We start from the raw sequence: 25447 nt of genomic DNA, 5'->3' as shown, positions 1-25447 counted from the left end.
TGAGCTTTCCATCCTTCTCTAGTCCAGAGAGCCGAGATCCTTCCCCAAGGGTGTGTGGTTTTGTCCCAGGTGAAGCTGTCATAAAGGTTTGAAAACCATGCTCCCAACACTGCCGGTAAGGGCATGACTTTTCTGGACAGAACACAGCTGCTGCTCAAATAAACTCACATGGCCTCTCACTGTATGCACAAGGTCAAGCCAGACAAAAACTCCAGCAAAAGGAGGGAGGGTCTCACAAGGTAACGCCCCAGGCTGGGTAGCTATCAACTGATAGATGCTGGGGATGGGAGAATGAAGCCTTTTTTCCCCACTGCATTTGTCTGTCTGTTTGTCTGTCCTTCCATCCATCCATCTTTCTATCATCTATCTATGCATATATGCATATGCATATGTATATGTATGTGTATGTACAAGTGCAATTATCGCAACACTTGTATGAAGGTCAGAGGACAACTTGCAGAATCAATTTTTTCCTTCTTTTATGTGGGTCCCAGAGATCACTCTCAGGCTTGGTGGCAAGCCCCCTTATCCACTGAGCCATCTTGCTGGCCCACTTTTTTTTAATTAAAATTTATTTATTATTATGAGGTGTGTGTGTGTGTGTGTGTGTGTGTGTGTGTGTGTGTGCACGTGCACATGCACATGTGTGTGTGTTTTGTATAAATGTGGGCACTCATGGACCATGGTGCATATTCTATATTGCATCTATTACTATAAAACACTGACCAAAATCAACTTGGGAAGGAAGTTTTACCTTAGAAGTTACAGCCCAACAGTGAAGGGCAGGAGCTTGAGGCAGGAACTGGGAGACAGGAACTGAAACGAGGACTGTGGAGGAATGCTGCCAACTGGCTTGCTCTCCAAGGCTTGCTCAGCCTGCTGTCTTGTAAAACCTAAGACCATCTGCTTAGGGGTGGCTCTGCCCATAGTGACAGGGCCCTCCCACATCAGCCATCAATCAAGAAGATACCCATACAGACATGCCCATAGGCCAGTGTAATAGAGGTAAATCCTCAACTGAGGCTCTTCTTCCCAGGTAATGCCACTTTGTGTCAAGTTGACAAAATATAGGCAGCACAGTGTATATGAGAGGTCAGAGGAGAACTCTGGGGAAATAGTTCTCTTCTTCCACAGGGGTTCCAGAGAACTTAGGCCCTCAAGCTACCACAGCGAGTGAGAGCTTGTAAGTACTAAGCTGTCTTGCCAGCCCGAAATCCATTCTTTATAAAGGGAAAAAAATAAAGGTAGGTTCAACACCTGTGGAGTTTAGGAAGCCAAGAGGAATGGTTTTCTGAGTACAGTCTTGGGGCAATATCACTGTGTAAGGACTGAAAGCCTGGCTCACAGTCTTTGAGACTGAAGACAGGACAATCCTAATTACTTTCTGGTGAGCATCGACTGTGTTCTAAGTCCTGGCTAATCTCTGGGATCAAAGGGCTGTAGATAATCAGCGTAAGTTTATTACGGTTCCCGATAACTCTTTAAGGTATGCGTTTGTAGGTTCACTTACATACACACATGGGTCCATCTCTGAAGGATGCTCATGTAATATTACTGTAGCCGACTCAGAATGGAGTGACCCGTGCTCCTCCTAGAATAATGAAGGCGATGACGTCTTGGAAGCCTGTTGAAGTAGACTCACAAAGCTGACGTGAGTCCCAATTCAGTTGCTGCTTTGGTAGCTGTGAATCAGTCATTCAGTCAGTTTCTATGCTAATGTCCTAATCCATAATACTGGCTTATACTATAATTGCCTATATATAAACACCACAGTGCTACCACAGTTCCAAATATGGAGGCATATTTGAAAAGGTGGCCTCCATGGGCCACAGATCAAGTTCTCAGGCCATGTCCTTTTAGACCAACAATGCTAAGCAGAGTGGGGAGTACGTTGTGGCAGGCCTCATATTCCAGCTTATTGGTACTCTGAGGTGAGGTAGAGCTGTAAGTTCACATGGACTCCAACTGGGTCTGAAGTACTTAGGGGGTAAGGATTCACCAACTACGCTGGTTTGAGTAGTTTGGCCCCATAGGGTCATGTATTTGAAAGTTTGGCCTATGGGGTGTGGCATAATTAGGAGGTGCAGCCTTGTTGGGGTAGGTGTGGCCTTGTTGGAGGAAGTGTGTCACTGTGGGGGTGGACTTTGAGGTCTTCTATGCTTAAGCTCCTCCCGGCATGGAATTCTGCTGTCTCCGGGTCAAATGTAGAACTCTCTGTTCCATGCCCGCCTGGTGCTGCCATGGGTCCCACTGTGATGACACCGGACTAAACCTCTGAAAGTTAAACAGCCCCAATTAAATGGTTTCCTTCATAAAAGCTGCCTTGGTCATGGTGCCTCCTCACCGCAATGAAACTCTAAGATGTAGAGAAAAGAGGAAGTAGGGTGAGGCTGTGAAATCTCAAAGCCTGGTCCCTGCGACATAGCTCTTCCTACACCTCTTAAACCTCCCTAAACAGTGACAACAGGGGACGAAGTTCAGATACCTATGAGCCTGCGGGGCTATTCCTCATCCAAGCCACCACAGTGAGGAAAAAAAAAGAATGTTGTAGAAGTAATAGAAGATACCACCCAGGCCTGACCTTTAACAGAAAGTAAATAAAAGAAAACCCCAAAACCAAACCCATGGGTCAGAATACAGAGGCTTTGAAAAATGTTGTCCCACTGTAAGAAGCCATAATAATCAGGGAGCATTCCAAATCTGAACTGCTTGAATTGGAATGTATTTATCTGTTTGTTTGTTTATTGGAGGGGGAGAGGCTATGAGACGTGGGGCCAGATTGGACCAGTTCGAGGGCTGTGAAAGTGGAAAAACTGAGGAAAACAAGTATCCATACGTTCTTCAGGTAGAGCTTGCATAACCTGAAGCATATGGCGGGCTTAATAGAGCTGAGTTCATAGGATAATTGAACAAGAACTTGAGCTGAACATGGTGATGCACAGGTGGAGACAAGATGACAACTTACAGGAGACAGTTCTCGCTTTCAACCTTATTAAAGGAGGGATGGGAGAACTTAGGCCAATCAGGAGAGCAGGAATATGCCCTATCAAGAGGGGCTGCCCCTTGCTTCTGAATTTGGTCTCTGCCATGATCCCAATTACTACAAATTATTAATAGCTAGAGAAAAAGAGCTTACCAAGGGAGAATACTGTCGGTGGGACAAATCAGGGAGAAAGAGAGGGAGTCAGGAAGGGATGGGGCAGGGAGCCTACCAAGAAACCCACCCATGGGGGCTAGAGAGATGGCTTAGCAGCTAAGAGCACTAGATGCTCTTCCAGAGGTTCTGAGTTCAATTCTTAGCAACCACATGGTGGCTCATAACTATCTGTAATGGGATCTAATGCCCTCTTCTGGTGTGTCTGAAGACAGCGACAGTGTACTCATGTATATATAAAATGAATCTTGGGCTGGAGAGATGGCTCAGTGGTTAAGAGCACTGACTGCTCTTCCAGAGGACCTGAGTTCAAATCCCAGTAACCACATGGTGGCTCACAACCATCTGTGATGGGATCTGATGCCCTCTTCTGGTGTGTCTGAAGACAGCGACAGTGCACTCATACTCATAAAACCAATAAATAATTTAAAAAAATAAAATAAAATGAATCTTTATACATATATATGTATATACATATATATAATCATATCTATGACCTTACACAAAGCTCAAGTCCAAGTGGATCAGACACTTAAACATAAAAACCAAATACACTGAATCGAATAGAAGAGAAACTGGGAAAGAGCCTTAAACTTGTTGGCACAGGGGGAAATTTCCTGAACAGAACTCCAATGGCTCAGGCTCTAAGATCAACAATTGATATATAGGACCTCATGAAACTGAAAAGCAATGTAAGGCAAATGTCACAGTTGATAGGACAAATCAGCAACCTACAGATTGGGAAAAAACCTTTATTAACCCCACATCTGATATTAATATCCAACATATATAAAGAGCTCAAGAAATTAACCTCCAAACCCTCCAAATAACCCAATTTTAAAAATGGGGTACAGAGCTAAACAGAGAATGCACAACAGAAGAATCTTGAATGGCTGAGAAGCACTTAAAGTAATGTTCAAAGTCCTTAGTCATCAGGGAAATGCAAATCAAAACGACCCTGAGATTCTACTTTACACTGATCGGAATGGCTAAGATAAGGTGACCACAGATGCTCACGAGGATGTGGAGAAAGTCCACTCCTCCATTGCTGGTGGGATTGCAAACTGGTACAACCACTCTGAAAATGAATCTCGTGTTTCCTCAGAAAATTGGAAATAGATCTACCTAAAGACCCAGCTCTACCAGTCTTGGGCATATACCCAAAAGATGCTCCACCACACCACAGGGACATGTGCTCCACTATGTTCATAGTGGCCTTATCTGTAATAGCCAGAAGTTGGAAACACCTCAAATGTCCCTCAACTAAAGAACAAATACAGAAAATGTTGTTCATTTACACAATGGGATACTTTTCAGCTATTAAGAACGAGGACATCATAAATTTTGCAGGCAAATGGATGGGACTAGAAAATATCATCCTGACTAAGGTAATCCAGGCTCAAAAGGACATGCATGTTATGTACTTACTAATAAGTGGATATTAAGCAAAAAGTACAGAATACCTAGGATACAACACACAGACCATAAGAACTTAAGCAGAAAGGCCCAAGTGAGGAGGCTCCAATCCCACTTAGAAGGGGAAATAATCACAGGAGGCAGAGGGAGGAAGGGATCTGAGTGGGAGAAGGGGATGCTGGAGGGGGAACAGGATCAGGTATGGGGTGGGAGCCAGGAGAGAAGACCAGAAGGCCAGCAGAATGGATATGCAGCCTTGAGGGGTGGGAGGTGGGGGAATCCTCTAGAGAGTACCAGAGACCTGAGAGGTGAGAGACTCTCAAGACTCAGTGGGGTGACCATAGCCAATATGACCAACAATTGGGGGAGGGAACTTGAAGATTCCACCTCTGGTAGATAGACAGGGCCTCAAGTGGAGGCGAGGGGTTACCAGCCCACAGTCAAAATTTCTGACCTAGAATTATTCCTGTCTAAAAGAACTGCAGGGGGAAAAAATGGAAAAGAGACTGAAGGAAAGGCGGTCCAATGACCAACTTAGGATCCGTCTCATGGGGTTTGGGGGGCTGCCTGACACTATTACTGATGCTATGATGTGCCTCCAGATAGCCTATCATGGCTGTCCTCTAAGAGGATCAACAAGCAGCTGACTGAGACAGAGGCAGATACTTACACCTAACCATGGGACTGAAGTTGAGGACCTGTCTAAATTAGGGTTTTACTGCTATGAAGAGACACCACGACTAAGGCAACTCTTAAAAAGAACAACATTTAACTGGGGCTGGCTTACAGGTTCAGAGGTTCAGTAAGTTATCATCAAGGCAGGAGCATGGCAGTGTCCAGGCAGGTATGATGCAGGAGCTGAGTTCTACATCTTCATCTGGAGGCTGATAGGAGACTAGCTTCTAGGTAGATAGGACTAGGGTTTCAAAGCCCACACCCACAGTGACACACCTACTCCAACAACACCTCCTAATAGTGTCGCTCCCTGGGCCAAGCATATAAAAACCATTATATGTCCCCTATCATTGAATTAGGGGAAGGACTGAAGAAGCTGAAGGGGAGGGTGGGTGACCCCATAGGAAGACCAGCAGTCTCAACTAATCCAGACCCCTGGGAGCTCCCAGAGACTGAGCTACCAACCAGGCAGCATACATGGGCTGATCCAAGGCCCATGTATATAGCAGAGGTCTGCCTGGTCTGGCCTCAGTGGGAGAAGCGCCTAATCCTTAAGAGACTTGAGGCCCCAGGGAGGGTGGAGGGCTGGTGGTGGGGAGCACCTTCTCTAAGACACGGGGAGGAGAAATGGGACGAGGAACTGTGGGAGAAAGGACTAGGAGGGGAGGCAAGGACTAGATTGTAATATATATATATTAGCTTTGAGGCCCTTCCCATCTCCTTGATGGGAGCTGTTTCTGTTATTTTATGTTACTTTTTTTGAGATTATAATATAATTACATCATTTCTCCCTTCCTTTCCTCCCTCCGAACCCTTTCATATACCCACCCCTCCCATTGCTCTCTTATATTTTTGGTTGTGAGCCTAGCCTTTAACGGCTGAGCCATCTCTCCAGCCCTCCCATTGCTCTCTTTCAGATTCATGGCCTCTTTAAAATAAAACTTGGTTGTTATTACACACACACATATATGTATGTATGCGTATCTATGTATGCATATATATGTATAATAAATGCAGAAATATATATGTATAATAAATGCAACTGGCTCAGTCTGTATTTTATATATATATATATATATATATATATATATATGTTTTCAATGCTGACCATTTGCTGTGTTCTTCCTGGGGAAGACTGTTTGTCCCAATCCCAGCATCGTAGTTGTTGGTGTAGGGGAAAGCCTCCTTGGCTTTCCCCAATCCATGTTAACATGGCTATTGGTGGCATCTTTGTTCAGGTCATGCTTGGGCAGCCATAGTGGCGACACTTCATGGGTATAGCCTCTGACATTTCTAGGAGACACAATCTCATAGCAAATTCCTCGATCCCCTGGGTCTTACAATTTTCCCATTCTCTCTTCCACTATGACCCCTGAGCCTTAGTTGCAGGAGGCGTTTGTAAATGTATCTGTTGGGGCTGGGGTCCACAACTGCAATTGATTTGATTGGTTGCAGTCTTCTGCTATTGGTCTGTGTCTGTTGCCAAGAGACGTTTCCTTGACGAGGGGTGAAGTCTACACTTGCCTGTGGGTGTAAGAGAAAATACTTAGAGTGTCCTGAGGGACTGTGCTGGATAGTTTATGTCAACTTGACACAAGCTAAAGTATCCGAGAGGCAGATCCTCGATGGAGAAAATACCTCCATAATATCGGGCTGTAGGCAAGGATGTAGGGTATTTTTTAAAATTCATAATTGATGTTTGAGGGCCCAGTCCATTGTGGGTGGTGCCTTTCCTGGGGTAGTGGTCCTGGGTTCTATAAAAAAGCAGGCTGTGCAAGCCACATGGAGCAAGCCGGTAAGCAAGCAGCATCCCTCCATGGTCTCTGCATCAGCTCCTGCCTCCAGGTTCCTGCCCTGCTTGAGTTCCTGTCCTGACTTCCGTGAACTCTGAACAGTGTTGTGGACGCTTAAGTCGAATTAAACCTTTCCTCCCTGGCTTGCTTTTGGTCGTGGTGTTTCATTGAAGTAATAGAAACCTTAATGAAGACAGGGATCATGATGACTTAGTAACAGGCAGTATGTCTGTCTGTTTTAATAGGTTAGCCTTTTTGTCTTTCCGTTTGCTGCCCAACATCTCCCACCTGTCACTTGCATTTCCATGGTGTCTGCTACTGCTCTTCCTTCCAGCGTTCTGCATACTGTCTTTTCCCAGAGGCCCAACCAATCCTTTGTTACCCACAGAACAAACTCAGCTGACTCCCTAACCTGCTCCCTCTTTCCCCCAGTCCACACTTAACAATATCGGTTCTAAGGCTCAAACTCAGGGTGTCAGTCTTGGCAGCAAGTGACTTCACCCTCTGAGCCACTCGGATTTTAATATATGCAAAGAACTTGTTACTAGAGAGAAATAGTGCAAATTAATGGAATGTCACAACACCTATGTTTCTAAAAAAAAAAAAAAAAAATCTAAGCGACATCAGTAGTCCATTGGTAGAAATAGAGAAATTCTCATAAATATCAGGGGATGGCACAGGCAAGCATAGTTGGAAGAATGAAAGCTTATTGTAAGCCAAAGTGTTTAATGTCTTCTCTGTTAAAATCTGATAAAGCACAGCTTTCACATAGTCACTATATGAACAGGGTTATAATTTAGCTACTGTTTCTTCCAGGTAAAGATTTTAAGATTATATGTAAGCCTGATTTTTTTTTTATAAATATAAGTAACAGAACCATGTGCAGAGTGGGTTTTTTTTTTTAAAGTAACGTTGACGGTTGTTGACCAGGGGTGTTTTCACTGGCTGATTCCCTTGTAAGCGTCTTCCCAGAGCTCTGTCCTTCCCTGTTCAAAGTCTATCTTCTCCAGGATATTGCTGGGAACTCCCTAAGCCCAGCACACTGCGTATCCTTGCAGTTTGTGTGTTGTATCACCACCCTTTGCCCTTGACAAGGTTTGTTGAATCAAAGTGGAGGAGGACATTGAGTGGGATAGCAAACTGAGGGCAGCAAGCAATTTTAATAGATGAAAGGGTCTTATCGAAAGGACTTCCGGGGCCTGCCAGATGGCTCTGCTGGTAAAAGCATGCTGCTAAGTCTGACAATGGAATTTGATCCCTGGAACCTTCCTTGTAGAAGGAGAAAGGCAACTCTCCAAGTTATCTGACCTCCGCATGTGTGCTACGAGTGTGCATGTATGTGTGCATACACGCAAAGTAAAAATGTAATAAGAATGTTTAAAAGGCTTCCAAAGATTGAAGGGATGGGGTAACTGCCAACTTAGAGGCAAGTCAGTGTAGATATTACCCTTGTCCGATGGCCACTGGAGCTCAATGTCACTCAACAACTGTTGGGGTGGGGTTAATAGAGAGAGGAAAGTGTGGTGGGGAAGAAGAGATCTTACGGGAAGGGTGGAGAAGGAAAGAAAGAAAGGCGATGGACTGACATAAAAGTAGAAGGGGAACTATTGGGGGAAAAGAGTGGAAAAAGAGGGGGACAGAGAGTCAGGCGGTGGGGGAAAGGGTAAATGAGCATAAAGTATAATGACACGTGCATACGAAAATGTCATAGGTATAAGGGGAGGAGTGGGGTGGATATAATCAATATACCCTGTATGAAATTATCTAAGAATAACAATATTTACAAAAGAAAATGTCATAACTAAGTCCATTACTTTGCATGTTAATAAAAAACAATGAATTTTAGAGGCTGGAGATATGGCTCAGTGGTTAAGAGTATGCACTGCACTTCCAGCAAACCTGTGTTCAACCCCCAGCACTTATGCCAAGTGACTCATAACCACTTGTAACTCCAGTTCCAGGGATTCAATTCTTCTACACTACCCCTCGGAGGAGGGCACTCCTGCACCTGCATGCTCGCACGCGCGCGTGCACGCACAAACACGCACGTACACACACACACACACACACACACACACACACACACAGATGTTTAAAATAAATGCGAAAAAATTAGAAATGAGTGGTTCTCTAAGCACTTGGAGATAAAAAAATATGAGATTTTAGAACTAAACAAATTCAAGGTGGTCTCTTCAACTCTGAATAGTTACTTGATTTGACAAAAACTTCCAATGCAACCATGATTTTCAGCTAAAGAAAGAATGCTTCAATTCAAAGAAGGCGCTGCTTGAAGTAGGGCATAAGGAAGCAAGTGTGGGCAATGAGCACTTAGCACCTCCAATTAAAACGCGGGCTGAGAGGGCTGGAGGGAGGGCTCAGTGGTTAAGAGCCTTCAGAGGTCCTGAGTTCAATTCCCAGCAACCACAAAGAGCTCATAACCATCTGTAATGGGATCTGATGCCCTCATTTGGCACACAGGTGTACATACAAATAGAGAATCATATACATAAAATCAATCAATCTTAAAAGGAAAGACAAGCTGAGTTTGGACTTACTAACCATCTTTTTAAAAAAAAAAAAAAACTTACTTATTCTATATAAGTACACTGTCACTGCCTTCAGACACACCAGAAGAGGGCATCAGATCCCATTACAGATGGTTGTGAGCCACCATGTGGTCACTGGGAATTGAACTCTGGACCTCTGGAAGAGCAGTCAGTGCTCTTAACCACTGCGCCATCTCTCCAGCCTTCTGGCTTTTTATTTTTTGAAATAAGATCTCATCATGTAGCCCCAGGTGGCCTGGAGTTTGGTCTCAAACACACAGGGATTCTCTTGCTGCCTAACTGCTTGGACTATGGGCATATAATTATGCCTGTCAAGTTTTTAATGTATATGCTTATAATTCAGGCTGGACAGTGTACTCCTTATTACACTCGTTAAACAAAAATCACGGGAAGCCATTGTTTTGGATTAGGTTTCTACACTGTGGCTCAACCGGAGGTGGGGGCGGGGACTAAAACTGAGAGCTGGCATGGTAGAGCAGGCCTCTAATCCCATGGCATTGGGAATACAGAGGCAGGACTATATTCCCACTTCAAGTTCAAGGCCAGCCTAGTCTACATATTGAGTTCCAGGCCAACTTTGGGACTTTGTAGTAAGACTTTATCTCAAATTGCCAAACCAACTGACCAACCAAACAAATAAGGAAAAAAAAAAAAACAGACACATTAAAGTTTCACAGCACTGAGCTGCTCGCCTGAACTGAGAAATCGGATCCCAGGGATGGTGGACACAGGTCACACAACCCAGTTTCAGTTGCGGTGGCAGGGAAGATTCCTTTGCTTTAACCTTATATAAAAGTCACTAAAATCACTTGGTGTTAACTAATTGTCTTTCTATTGTTAACTCTCCCTGCTCAGCAGCTGTAAGGAAAGTCACTGAAATGCCCAACCTGCCTTCTGTTCTCTTCTCTCCGCCTCCTTCAGCCTTCCTGTCTATAAAACTATTGTTTCCTGCTTAGCCTATGGGAATGCGTATTTTCTGAAGTGTTGCTCAATTCGAGAATGACCTATCACTAAGATTGCAGAGCACTTCCACAGTGAGGAGCATTTTTGTACTTACAACTTTGAATGATTCTGCCCAGTCATTCATGCATATTAAAAATCCACCGGGCTGCGTGACAGTGGAATGAAGTTTAATCCCAGCACGCGGGAGGCAGAGTCAGACGGATCTCTAAATTCAAGGCCAGCCTCCAGTGAGTGGCTACAGAGTGAGTTCCAGGATAGCCAGGGCTACACAGAGAAATCCTGTCTTAGAACAACAACAATAACCCACTAAAATTACTGTTTATCTTTAGGGGGTTTTCATAATTAATTAATTAATTTTTATTTTATTTTATGGAGGCAAATGCTCCCTAAGGAATCTCGTTGGAACTTGAGGCCATTCTGCTTCAGTTTGTAAAATCCCTGGAATTATAAGGTTATACTTACTATCTGGCTAGTAGTAGTACTTTACATATAAAACAGACCTCTACCCCCCTCCACTTCGTGTTTATGAGTATTTTGCCTTTATGTTCATACCAGTTGCTCTTGGAGGTTAGAAGAAAGCATCATGAGTAATTAGAATTACCAATGGTCATGAGGCATGGTGTGGGTGCTGGGTGCCGAAACTCTGTCTTCTGCAAAAACAAGTTCTCTTCATTTCTGAGCCATTAGAGGTCAGCCTGGTCTACATAGTGAGCTGTAGGCCAGCTGGGGTTATAGAGATAGACCTTGTCTAAAAATGAGAGAGCCCAAACCCCCAAAATCAAAATTTAAAAAATGTTATTGCTGGGCATGGTAGTGGTGGTACATGCCTTTAATCCCAGAACTCGGGAGGCAGAGGCAGGAGTATCTCTGTGAGTCAGAAGCCAGCCTGGTCTACACAGTGAGTTCCAGGACATCTAGGACTACTTAGAGAGTCCCTGTCTGAAAAAGAAAGAAAATTTTAAGGAAAGGTATGGTTTAGTATCTCAGATAGTTTGTCGCAGTAAAATAACGTAATGATGACTCAAATACCATGGGCAGAGTTAACTCTATGAACTCCCTACCGGAGTCTTCTAAGTGCTGGGATTATGTTGTGCCACCATTCCAAATGGTATTTTCAGAGGTTACAGTCAACAATCTCTTGTCCCTTTTGCTTTAGCGTGTGGCAAAGCACTTCATGGATGGGGTGAGGTGGGATTGAGTTGGGTGGCGAACAATGTCAGAGGAAAGTGTTCACTTCCATGGTGGATGATAGGGAGCAAAAGGGAGAGAGGGGACCTGACTTTCAAAGTCCTGTCAAGGGCACACTCTCAGCAATCTCTCTTTCTAAAGGTTACCACCTCTCAACAGCTGCCCCAGGCTGGCATGATTTTTAGCACGTAAGACTCTGGGTTATTTTCAAGATACATATACCATCAGAAATGACTGTATTGGGTGGAAATACAGCTCAGTTAGTAAAGTTGGCCTAGCCCGGAGTATGAATCCCTAAATCGTTCAAATCAAACCGGGTGTGGTCAGCACAACCCTGCAATCCTGGCGTTCGCGATTACACTGCCCGCGGCAGTCGCGCCCTCAGCTCCGCCCTGGTCTACCCCGCCCCCAGCTCTGCCCCTCCCCTTGCCCAGCCTCGCCCCTTCGCCTCCCTAGGGTGTTGGTTTCCTTTCAGTTCTCTTTCTTCAACCTATCCACTGGCTGACCTAGGCCGGTTTCTGCTCCTTGTTGCGGAGAACCAACGCGCCCCTCACTGTGCACAGCTTTTCCAGTCCCGAGCGCAGGTAGAGCCCTGGCCGAGACCTGTGTGACTGGACTCCGGGAAGGGCCTCAGGGCGAGCGCGGTGCCACTGCCTAGTCCTTCCGGGCGGCTGGCAGGGAGGTGGGGTGGCCTTGGTGGGGCGGAGGGATAGAGGCTCAGGGAGACTGGGTTCCTTTTGCCTTAAGTGCTCCTAGAGGGAGGGAGTGACCGTAGCAAATGTGGGGTGTTGTGATCACTTTTAGCAACAGAAACTCACTTGACTGTCACGTTTAACAGTGATGGACACTAAGTTGCCAACATGGCAGGCCCTCACGACTTCCTAAGGAAAGAATAGCGTCTGAAGTGTGGCCCCAGGTGCGAGGTCAAAGAAAAGGGACAGGAGGTAGAAGTGGTGGCTGATATACATACTAGTATATGCACAGAATGCCAGTATAAAACTACCAATACCAGTTATCTCCGGAACTTGGGGAACGAACTTCTAAGCTTTCAGAAGTTCATCAGAATCTCCATAAACTCCAACGCGTGGGGGAGGGGCCGGGGGGGAAATTACAAGTCTTTATTTTATGGTTAACTTAAAATTTTATTTGAGAACTTGTTTTTCACTCTTGGATTATGCCAGATGTGGCCGTATATGCCTTACCCCTGTAGAGGCGGTGCAGGTGTTTTCTCTGTGAATCTGTTCTAGGTCAGCAGGTCAGCCAGACTTTTTTAGTGAGATCTTGCTAAATAAATAAATAAATAAATAAATAAATAAATAAATAAATAAATAAGATAGATAAATAAATAAGATAATAAATAAGATAAATAAATAAGATAAATAAATAAGATAAATAAATAAAATATTGGATTAATCCTGATATTCCTTATTACTCACTGTGTGTACATGTGTGTACATCTTTGTGTGTGCAAGAGTATGTGCATATGGGGATACATATACAGGTATGTGGAGGCTAGAGGGCGACATCAGGTACCTTTATTCTCTTGCTTCCCATGTTACTTTTGGCAGGCTGGTTGGCCAGCTTGCTGTAAGAACCGCTGCCTCCCAGTGTTGGGATTCTAGTCATAGGCTACTGAGCCTTACTTTCGTCTCAATGCTTTCTTTATCAACGGACCTATCTTCCTAGCTCCCCACCCTTTTTTGGGCAAAGTCTCCAATATTCCAGGGTGACTTTGATCTTTGAATTTGCTATGTAACCAAGGATGACCTTGAACTCCTAACCCTCCTGCCTCCTCAAGCGCTGGGAGTGCTGCCCTCTCTGCTTTTTTTTTTTTTTTTTTTTTTTCCTTCTTATAGTTCAGGAACAGGAACAGGAGGGGAATAGCAAGATACATTCTCTTTTGAGAAAGAGAGTGTCAATGTAGCTCAGATGGACCTGGAATTTGCTATGTAGCCCAGGCTGGCCTCCATGTTCTTACGGTTTCCTCTTCGACTGTGATTCCAGACAGGTCACCGCTATGCCATGCCAGGCTTTCTTTCCCTCTAAACTTTTGCCTTCCCTTTTCCACCTGTTCCCTTAGAATTATGCCTGGGTAAATCAAAAAAGGGGGGCAGCAAGACGGTTAAGAGTGATTGCTGCACAATCCCGACCACCCAAGTTCAATCCCCAGATCCCACTGTCAGGGGAAGAGCGCCAACTCCCAAGGGTTGTCCTCCAGCCTCACACATGCTGTGACACAAATGCCCAAACTTACAGACACACTTCTCTCTCCCTCTCTCAACACACACACACACACACACACACTAATAATAGTAATAACAATAACAATTTTAAAACCGTTCTTTGCGTAATACTGGCACAAACAGAAGAATATGGAGTTGATATGTTTCTAATGCATCTCATTACCTGTTTTCTCTTCTAGGCACATAGAGATTGTGCTGCCGCTATGGAGAAACTCTGTGGTTATGTGCCTGTCCACCCAGACATCCTCTCCTTGAAGAATCGGTGCCTGACCATGCTCTCTGACATCCAACCCCTGGAGAAAATACATGGACAGAGATCTGTCAACCCAGACATCCTGTCCTTGGAGAACCGGTGCCTGACCTTGCTCCCTGATCTCCAGCCCATGGAGAAAATACATGGACAGAGATCTGTCCACCCAGACATCCTCTCCTCAGAGAACCGGTGTCTGACCTTGCTCCCTGACCTCCAGTCCCTGGAGAAGCTATGTGGACATATGTCTAGTCACCCAGACGTCCTCTCTTTGGAGAACCGATGTCTTGCTACCCTCCCGACTGTAAAGAGAACTGTTTCGAGTGGCCCCTTGCTCCAGTGTCTTCACAGATCTCATACGGCACAAGCTGATCTGCGTGACCCGAACTTTCGCAACTGCCTGTTCCCTGAGCCTCCTACCATAGAGGCTCCATGTTTCTTGAAGGAACTAGACCTTCCAACTGGACCCAGGGCCCTGAAATCCATGTCTGCTACAGCTCGAGTTCAGGAAGTAGCTTTGGTATTTGCTTTTGGATACTTGACACTAGCTTTTTGCTATATGTTCTTTTTTTCTTTTAATTAATTAATTTATTTTATGTTGTGAGTACACCATCGCTGTCTTCAGACACACCAGAAAGGGGCATCAGATCCCATTACAGATGACTGTGAGCCACCATGTGGTTGCCAGGAATCGAACTCAGGACCTCTGGAAGAGCAGTCAGTGCTCTTAACCACTGAGCCATCTCTCCAACCTTTGCTATATGTTCTTAGTAGATTTATTTCAGTACCTTAGTTTCCACCTCTGATGATCTGTGTCTAGGGACCTTCTGTTCTTGGCATTTTTGGTATCGGCCCTTTGGTTCGTTTTGGATAGTTCTAGGAATTGAACCCAGAGGAATGCACGTGGTAGGTAGGCACTCTATCGCTGAGCCTCTCACGACCCTTTCTGAGGTACTCTTTACCTTAGGGCTGTTTCCATGCTCATCTTTATTCTTATCAATATCTAGAGATTCTGGGTAATAGATCTCAAAAGTAGTCCTTGCCTCCAGAAAGCCTCTGATCGAGAGGAAATCCAGAATGGCTATTACAACAGAGTTAGCTGGGCGCCTTCGAGGTCAGACATGCAGAATATCTAGTGTATCTGAGCTCACTTCCTTGCAAGCTCATGCACTTACACATGTCCATGTAAGCACATTTAGTACATAGATCAGAATTAGCGACAGGACCACATTTCCTCGGTGGATACTTGGGGAGAAGTTAACCCAGACCTTATCGTATCTCTGCTAACTATAAAGCATGTAGCCTTAGGCAAAGCTAGTTTCTCTCTGGAGCTTTAATTTCCTCATCTTTCAAATCAAGCCAGTGAAAAACGTGCTTCACAAGGTTCTGGTCCACTGCTGTTACCCTGCTGTAGTTAGCAGTTTGTAGATTCACACATACATTATTCCATCGAATCTTTCAACAGTCCTATCAGGTAGGTAATAGTGAATGAAGAAGCTTGGGGCTTCTGGGGAGTCGATCTGGGGCTTGGCATTCTTCTGACTCAGAAAGCATCATAATGCGTGAGACGCCTTGGACTCCCAGACTTGCACTCATGAGATGGTCAGGGGTTGGGGATTACAGAGCATCTGGGCAAAAACTCAGAAGCCCGGATAGAGCAAGGCCATTCGAGAAAGAGTACCAAGCTAGAGACAGGATGGACTGAAGGCGATTAGTGTAGGGGTGAAGGGAGAGGGTTTATTACTTCAGAGATGTGGACCTTTCATATCTCTAGGACATACTTTCCAACCCCGCTGTTGGAGGCCGTGTGTACATGGTGCGGGTTTATAACTGTCACTGTTTGTAGGGTCAGCGGTGCGTCTCAGAAGGAAAGGAATTGCAGGAAGAAAAAGAAAGCGCAGAAGTCCCGATGCCTTTGTACAGTCTAAGCTTGGGGGGAGAAGAAGAAGAAGTGGTGGGGGCACCGGTCCTAAAACTCACATCTGGAGACTCTGACTCTCACCCTGAAACCACTGACCAGATCCTGCAGGAGAAGAAGGTAGGACTTACAGAGTTGGGAGGTTGATGGTGGAAGGAAGGGGAAGCATGGAGACCAGAATCAGGGCTTCTCCCCAGGTGGAAGGTGGCAGAGGGACATGATCCTGTTCTTGTTTCTTACTTCCTAATTGACTTGTTCAACTTCTCAGTTAGATAGACATCTTCCTGAACCTGGGTCCATGCTTTCTATGCCTTTTTATTTATTTATTTATGCCCATGAATATCTGCCTACATTTGTAGATAAGCGCTGTCTGTGTGTGTGTTGTGCTTGTGGAGGTCAGGAAGGATGTCAGACCCTTCTGGGCATGGTGGCACATGACTTGTAGTTCAGGTACTTGGTAGGCAGAGGCAGGTGGATCTCTGGGAGTTCGAAGCCAACCTGCTCTATAATAGTGAGTTCTAGGTAGGGCTACAAACTGAGATTTTTCCTGCCCCGCCCCCTGCAAATGTTCTGTCCTCTGGAGCTGGACTTAAAGGAGATCATGAAGCAATGTGGGCACTAGGAACTAAACTTGGGTCCTCTGCAAGAGCAGCAAGTGCTCTTAACCACTGAGGCATCTCCCCAGCAACTCTGTCCTTGGCTGTACAAGTTGGTCTGTGTAGATCCGCATTTACTCCTTCCTTCTACGTTTCCCAATTCGTAGATGGCTCTCTTGACCTTGCTGTGCTCAGCTATGGCCTCAAGTGTGAATGTGAAAGATGCCTCCGATCCTACCCGGGCATCTATCCATGAAGTCTGCAGTGCGCTGGCCCCCTTGGAACCTGAGTTCATCCTTAAGGTAGAAAGAAGTGGGGAGAAGAGGGAGATATTAATGTAGTTATGGTATGAGGAGCTGGTTATTGGCGCCCTGTGGGGTGGAAGGAACACTTGCTCAAGAAGGGAGAAAGACATCTGGGTGAGTCTGGGGCCTAGTCCCTGGGGTTGTGTGGAGTGGAGAAAGGGGAGATGGGGAAGGTATACTAGGGTTGGTTTGCACAAGCTAAAAGCACAACACTAGGCTGTGGGAGTCTTGTTAACATGATTAAACTTGGATCTGGTCCCATGGGTAAGTAAAACTCTTCCCCAGATACCATGTATGGCGTAGATAAATAATGCCTGCTTCAGAAGCAGACAAGAAACATGTTCTAGTTTCATTCTGTGTCTTCGATAACCAGAGGCAACTTAGGAGAGGAAAGAGGACTTTTTTGTTGTTGCTTACACTTCCAGGTCACAATCCCTCGCTGAGAGAGGTTAGTGCAGGAACTTGAGGTAGTAAGCATGGCAGAACCACCGCTTGCTAACTCACACAGCCTCATGTTTAGCTTTCTTCTTTCCTTGCTTATTTTTCTTTTTTAATTTTTACTTCTATTTAACCTAATGAAACTATGTATGGCATATATATACAGATCAAAGGATTGTCACAAAATTGACACAGTTGTTTAATCTGGCTAGTGAGTTCCAGAATCAGAACATTGCTACAGTCTCTCCCAGAACCTACTTTAGGCCCCGTCCCTGTCACTTCCTCCTTCAGCAAAACAGCCACCACCCTCTGAGAAGTTGACCGGGAAGGAAAAAAAGCAGCCCTCATTAGGTCCTCCTTGTTCAGAGGGAGGAAGGGGTGGGGACAATTAGGCTACTGACTTCAAACACCAATTCTCAATGTCATATATATATATTTTTTTTCTCTATGACATTTATTATATATGTAACATTATAACATTCATTCACAATGTTACACACAGCTGAAGTTCACTGTTGTGCTAAGTCTGTATGCCACAGCCTATGTATGCTACAGTTTAACATTGAATTGTTTGTACCTCTAGGCCATCACAAATAATGTTGTCATGAACATATATGCTATTTCAGCGCACTCATACAGGCAGCTTTATTATATTTCTTTTGTACCAGGATTGAAAATTTCAGATACCGATCAACCATTATTGAAAAGTATTTGTACCAGTTCCAACTCTTTAACCAGCTTCATTATTCAGTACAGGATGACCTGCCTAGAGATGTGCCACCCTCGATGGGTCAAATAATGAAGACGGTCTCCTCCCAGACATGCCCACTGGCCAATCTGATCTAGCGAGTCGCTTCCTTGTGGTTTCCCTCTCAGATGACTCTAGGCTGTCAAGTTGACTTAACTAACTTCACAAGGGGAAAATGTTTTCTGTGAAGCTTTGGAAGGTGACAGGTTTAATCAGCAATTGAACCCTTGATAAACTTAAAAAAAAAAAAAAGCTAATAGTACTTAATGTTACCAAGTAATAATCTGGATACCGAGTATCTTTTTCTTAATATAATTTAGTGTAATTTTAAGGCTCAGAGTTACTAAAAGGATTTCACAAACTGCCTTCAAGAAGATCATAACTAGTTACCAGCTTGTTATTTCTCTCCCTTTTACAACATGGCCAGGTTGCAATCAGTAAGTTTTTGGTAGATGCCGGTATGAGGGCTCTTCCAAAGAAGGCCAGACCTGGCGGATGTAGATGGTCAGGAGATTAAGTGATGCTGCCTGCACCTTATCTTTGCAGGTATTGGGTCATTCTCAGAAATTATTTTATCAGGCAGATTCAATAAGCAAGATAGTTTAGGGCGTGAAGCTATGGGATCAGTGACCAACATGCCAATCTCTTCTACCCTCTCTCCTAGGCATCTTTGTATGCTAGGCAGCAGCTTAACCTCCGGGACATAGCCAATATAGTGTTGGCCGTGGCTGCCCTCTTGCCAGCCTGCCGCCCCCATGTACGACGGTATTACTCTGCCATTGTTCACCTGCCTTCAGACTGGATCCAGGTAGCCGAGTTCTACCAGGTATGGTACTTAGCACCCTGCACTGAGAACTTTCCCTTTTCTCCTTTTGTTCATAGAGGACATTTCAGACCTGTTAGCCTTCCTTCAGTGTTCCTGCATCGTTCCCTTGCACTCCTGCAAGTGCCCAGAGAGGAAACATTTTCTCTGTAAGAGCTGAGCGGACTAATGAGATGAGGGCTGGATCAAAGTCTGAGAAAAAGTTGGCTTATTCTAAACCTTATTTTTAATTAATTATTTTATTTATTGTCATCCCAACTGTTGTTGCCCTCCCCTTGACTTTATTTTTTTTTATTTTTTTATATATTTCTTTTTTTTAAATTTTTTCTTGGATATTTGATGTATTTGCATTTCAAATGTTATTCCCTTTCCCCCTCTCCCATACCTGTTCCCCCTGCTTCTATGAGGATGCTCCCACTCCCACACACTCCCACCTCAACACCCTGGCATTCCCCTACATTGGGGAAATGAGCCTTCAGAGAACCAAGGACTTCTCCTATTGATGCCAGACAATGTCATCCTCTGCCACATATGTGGCTGGAGCCATGGGTCCCCCTATGTGTACTCTTTGGTTGGTGGTTTAGTCCCTGGGAGCTCTGGTGGGGTCTGGTTGGTTGATATTGTTGTTCTTCCTATGGGGTTGCAAACCCCTCAGACTTTCTTTAGTAATAATGATGTGCTTAGAGAAGACTGCTGACTGCCTTGTATACAGAAATGTCATTTTGGACATGGGATTAGGAAATCGTTCCCTGTTCTTGTTCCCATGTAACTCTAGGATCTCTGTGTGTATGCGTGCACATGCGTGTGTGTGCATGTATGTGTGTCTCTGTGTGTGTGTGTCTGTGTGTGTGTCTGTGTGTGTGTGTCTGTGTGTGTGTCTGTGTGTGTGTCTGTGTGTATGTCTGTGTGTGTCTGTGTGTGTATGTGTATGTGTCTCTGTGTGTGTGTGTTGTGTATGAGAGAGAGAGAGAGAGAGAGAGAGAGAGAGAGAGAGAGAGAGAGTGAGTGTGTGTGTATTGGGGGTGGTAGTTGAGTCTCACTTCTTCTGATCTCTTTTTTTTTTCTCAACAGAGCCTGGCAGAAGGGGATGAGAAGAAGTTGGTGCCCCTGCCTGCCTGCCTCCGTGCTGCCATGACTGACAAATTTGCCCAGTTTGATGAGTACCAGCTAGCGAAGTACAACCCACGGAAACACCGATCCAAGACACGCTCCCGCCAGCCACCCCGCCCTCAAGTCAGTCTTTGCCTCAGCCCTGGGAGTTCATGCCCCCTTTTCTCTGGGGAGGGAGGGAGAGGAACATGCTGAGCATGGGAGCCCCTACACAAGAGTAACTGACATGTTCATAAACCAGAGAGCAAAGGAGCCGGAGAGGCCCAGATAACTTGTGTGGAGCTCAGGGCCAGAAAGAACAGGGCCACCTCTCTTCCTGTTCACGGCAGAGATAGTCTTGCAGGGTTACCTGAATGGGCAACTTCCGTTTCCCTGTTTGAAATGTTTTCTCCTATCTCTGTAGAGGACAAAACCTCCATTTTCAGAGAGTGGGAAATGTTTTCCAAAGAGCGTTTGGCCCCTTAAAAACGAACAGATTTCGGTGAGTTCCTTGATTGGGAGGTGTTTGTATGTATGTATGTATGTATGTATGTATGTATGTATGTATGTATGTATGTATGCATTATCTCTTCTAAACGTGAATTTAGAAATAGAACCCCATCAACTTTAAAAACTCCAACAGCCAGTGTAGTAAACACTTTCTTGTCTCAGTTGTGATTGTGTGGTTTGGTTCAGAGAATAAAGGGAACTTTTTCTCCTCTGGTGTTCTTGGCTTTATAGTTTTTATACAGGTAACATATACAGTTAGATATGTGATTTTAAAAATGTCAAAAAAACATTTCCACTTCATACAAAGTTTTTAAATTTTTATTTATCTGTTCTGTGTGTATGAGCGTGTCATCTCTGGGTGTGTCTGTGTACATGTATGCTCTCTCGGAGCCCAGAAGATTGCATCAGATCCTCTGGGATTAGAGTTACAAGACATTGTGAGTCACCAGGAGGATGCTTGGAGTTGAAATGGGACCTCTGGAAGAGCAGCCAGTGTTCTTGACCACTGAGCCATCTCTCCAGCCCCTTGTAGAACGTTTTCGAAACAGATGCCACCACAGTGGAGGCTTATGATATAGATAATACTTGCCTCCTTTTCCCTCTCTGAGAGACTAAGGATGTTCTCTGTTGTCATTGCCGCCTTGTTCTTCATAAGCCAGTCACTCACTCTGTAGTTACTCTGAAAGGTCAGTTTTGTATGAGTGAAGCACAAGAGCTCTCAGAAAGCGCTTGTTGGGGCTGGGGATTTAGCTCAGTGGTAGAGCGCTTGCCTAGGAAGCACAAGGCCCTGGGTTCGGTCCCCAGCTCCGAAAAAAAGAACAACAAAAAAAAAAGAACACTGCTCGATACTGTAAAAGAAAGCGCTTGTCGTCTTCCTCCCTTCTTTTTTTCTTTTGGAGCTGTAAAAGCTACAATTGTTTGTTCCTTTTTCTGTTTTGAGATGGTCTACAATGTAGCCCGTGCTGCCTTGCACTCTCTGGATCTGTTGAGGAGTTCTTAGCCTCTCAAATTGCTGCGACTGTAGGAGTGTTGTTACTGCAGCCTTTAGCTCCATCTGTGTCCGGAGCTTCCACAGGGTTTTCCTGGATGTTTCTATTCTTTGTCGGCATCTGTTTTAGAGAATGAAATTACCTCAGGGGTATATGGTCATTTTATGCTTTACTTCCTGATACAGGATGGTAGGGTTATGTCTTTATTTCTCATACCTGGTGATCGTGGCTGAAATGAACCCTGTGGTACTTGGGGCTGTTTCCACAGTTCGAAGCAGCTTATAATGCAGTGTCAGAGAAGAAAAGGCTACCAAGGTTCACTCTGAAGAAGTTGGTAGAGCAACTGCATATCCATGAGCCTGCGCAGCATGTCCAGGCCCTGCTGGGCTACAGGTGAGACACAGTATCTCAAATGTATCCCATTGACTAGATCATTCTGGTTCATTCATGGCTCCAGTCCTGGTCGTTCTCAATCCCAGCAGTCTGAGGTTAGTCAGACAGTGATGTGGACATGACAGGCTGACTTTGGCTCTTTCCAAATTTGTGTAAGCTTTGAACTGATAGGTACTTTTTTCCCTCTCTCAGGTACCCATCCACCCTAGAGCTCTTTTCTCGGAGTCATCTCCCTGGGCCATGGGACTCTAGCAGGGCTGGGCAACGGATGAAGCTCCAAAGGCCAGAGACCTGGGAGCGGGAGCTGAGCTTACGTGGAAACAGAGCTTCTGTGTGGGAGGAACTCATAGGTAGGTGGCCTCGACCGTCACGTTCCTTTCCTGCCTTTCCCCTTCCCGCGCCTGTATTTTAGATCCCACCTTGAAGATTTCCACAAAAATGGTGCAGTTGTTTTGCAATTTAATTTATATAACCAAAGAAGATTGCATTTTTGAGGTTTGCCATTTACCATACTGCTGTGGACCGTGGGATTTGCTTAAATAGTGTTGATATCATAGGTTGATTATGATTCCAGATCTGTGTAGGAGAGACACAAATCTTCAGAAACACAGGGTAGAAAAGTGCTCTCTTTCCTGTTTGTGCCTGTGTCAGCACAGCTGTAATATATTGCAATAGAGTGGGATTAGATCTTGAGATGGCAGGACCTCTACAAAAATTCTGAAAATTTTAATCATTTCCCTCTACTGGTAAAGGAAGAAATTCACTCTGGGGACGACCAAATTACCTTCAGTGTTTTCTTCCTCCCTTGGTTGTTGTGGGTTGTTTTTTTGTTTTTTTGTTTTTTGTTTGTTTTGTTTTTTTTAACTATGGAAAGCTCTTTCATGCTTTTTTTCTTTAAATATTTAAATTTTATTTTTAATTGTGTATGTGAGTCCAGGTGCCCTCAGAGACCAGAGGTGGGCATTGAATACCCTGGAGCTTGGGTTATAGGCTAACTGTAGGTGTTGGGAATCGAACTTAGTAACACTGTAAAAGCTGTACTCTTTCTTGATTGTTAATTTATTCTCATCAGCCCGTTTTGAAAGGTGGAGAGATGACGTAGCAGTTAAGACACTTGTTCTTCAAGAGAACCTGGGTTTGAGTCCCAGCACGCATGTGGTCAATCACAGCCATTTGTAATTCCAGTCTTAGAATAATTCATGCTCTCTCCTGATCTCCACAGAACCAGGCATGCGTATGATTCACAGACACACATGCAGGCAAAGCACTCAAACACATTAAAAAAAACTAATGAATAATCTTAAAAAAAAATGGAAAGCGTTGTTCTCTCTTTTATACCCCTTTCCTTTTGCCTCATCTTTTGTCTTTGGAAATTCAAACTTATTTCTTTCTTTGTTGAAATTTATGTAACATTAGACCTTGGTGAATGTGGTGGTTTGAATATGCTTGGCCCAGGGAGTGGCACTACTAGGAGGTGTGGCCTTGTTGAAGTAGGTGGGCCTTGTTGAAGTAGGTGTGGCCTTGTTGGAGGAAGCAAGTGTGTTACTATGGGCTTTGAGACCCTCCTCCTAGCTGCCTGGAATACAATCTGTTCCTGGCTTCCTTTGCATGAAGACATAGAACTCTCAGCTCCTCCAGCACCATGCCTGCCTGCACGCTGCCATGCTTCCTGCCTTGATGATAATGGACTGAACCTCTGAACCTGTAAGCCAGCCCCAATTAAATGTTGTCCTTTTGTAAGAGTTGCCTTATAGAAGAAAGCATTTAATTGTGGACATGGACTTGCTTATAGTTTCAGAGGTTTAGTCCATTATTACCGTAGAGGGAAGCATGGTGCTGGAGCAATAGCTGAGAATTATATCCTGAGAGAGAGAAAGAGAGGGAGAGGGAGAGGAGAGACTGGGCCTGACATGGGCTTTTGAAAACCTCAAAGCCCACCCCCCAGTGACACACTGCCTCCAACAAGGCCACACCTACTCCAACAAGGCCACACCCCCAATCTTTATAATCTTTTCAAACACTGTGCAAATATATGAGCCTACAGGGCCATTCTTATTCAAACCACCTCAAAGGGAGTTTTGCTTATGTATATGTCTGTGTACCAAATTTGTGCTTGTTGCCTGAAAATGCCAGAAGAGGGTATTGGATCCCCTAGGACTGGAGTTACAGAGGGTTGTGAGCACCATGTGGTTTGGGGGAATTGAACCCAAGTTCTCTGGAAGAGCATCCAGTGCTGTTAACTGCTGAAGCATCTCTCTAGCCCCTCCCCACTTTAGTTTCGAGATGGAGTTTCTTTATACTGCCCAAGCTGTTCTTAAACTTAACTATTCTCCTTCTTCTGAGGCTGGAGGCATGCACCTAGCCCAAAAGGTACTTACCTTCTTTTTCTTCCTCTCTCTTTACCTCCCCTTTTGAGAATGCCTACCTGTGTAATCCAGGGTCCTCTCAACTCCTAGTCCTTCTGCTTCAGGCTCCCTAGTGCTAAAATTATGCTTCTGTGTGTGGTCACCTAGAGTGCACAGGACACTGACGGAGCTGGGTGTGCTGTCACCCACCTACAATCCCACTGACTTAGCTCCACAGCCAAACACCTGATTCCCCGTTTTGTTTCTGAATCTTTTAAAATATTTTTTTTATTTTTTTGAGAGTAAAATATAATTACACAGTTTTCCCTTTTCCCTTTCCTCCCTCCAACTTTTCCCATGTTGTTTGCTGTCTCTCGGGTTCATGGACCTCTGTTATAGTCCTAAATATATAAATACAATCTGCTCAGTCTGTATAAAAAAGTTACTTGTATGCACAGGATTTCAAGGCTGAGCACTTGGTATTGAGTAACCAATCTGGGGATTCAGAGGAGAAGCTACAACCTCCACTTTACTAAACCAGATTAAGTATTTATCACTATATACCCACTGAAAAGTATAGAGCTCACTGCTCTTTCTTTTAAAAAAAAAATGTTACACTTGAGGCTAGAGAGGCAAGTCAGCAGTCAAGAGCACATGTACTGCTCTTGTAGAGGACCCGAGTTCAAATCCAAGCACGCACACCAGGCGACTCATAACCACCTATAACTCTAGCTCCAGGGCATACGTCTTCTAGACTCTGTGAGCACTTGCAAACAGGTGGTGTGTATTCTCTCTCTCTCTCTCTCTCTCTCTCTCTCACACACACACACACACACATATACACGCAGATGAATACAAATAATTTTCAAAAGAAGAACATCTGGGCAGTGGTGCAGCACACATGCCTTTAATCCCAGCACTTAAGAGGCAGAGGCCAGTGTGGCCTGCAGAGTGAGTTCTAGGACAGCCAGAACTACACAGAGAAGCCCTTTCTCAAAAAAAATCTAAAAGTTATACTTATTTATTTGTGTGTGTGTGGGTTGT

At 44.6% G+C, this 25447-nt stretch overlaps 1 protein-coding gene across 1 annotated transcript in view; it reads left to right on the top strand.

Moving 5' to 3' along the window:
* Nucleotides 1–12166: 12166 nt before the first annotated feature.
* Tep1 (telomerase associated protein 1) overlaps nt 12167–25447 on the top strand; it is a 47627-nt gene continuing 34346 nt past the window's right edge. Inside the window, 9 exon segments of the mRNA NM_022591.2 lie at nt 12167–12340; nt 14179–14769; nt 16096–16287; nt 16931–17065; nt 18919–19080; nt 20149–20310; nt 20591–20668; nt 21934–22058; nt 22251–22408. Coding sequence (NP_072113.1) covers nt 14203–14769; nt 16096–16287; nt 16931–17065; nt 18919–19080; nt 20149–20310; nt 20591–20668; nt 21934–22058; nt 22251–22408 — 1579 coding nt within the window. The 5' untranslated portion in view covers nt 12167–12340; nt 14179–14202.

Source organism: Rattus norvegicus, chromosome 15 (genome assembly GCF_021556685.1).
Source record: "Rattus norvegicus strain SHRSP/BbbUtx chromosome 15, alternate assembly SHRSP_T2T, whole genome shotgun sequence".
In the NCBI taxonomy this organism is placed as follows: domain Eukaryota; kingdom Metazoa; phylum Chordata; class Mammalia; order Rodentia; family Muridae; genus Rattus; species Rattus norvegicus.
The sequence above is the reverse complement of the archived record's forward strand: the minus strand, read 5'-3'. Positions and strand labels throughout refer to the sequence as shown.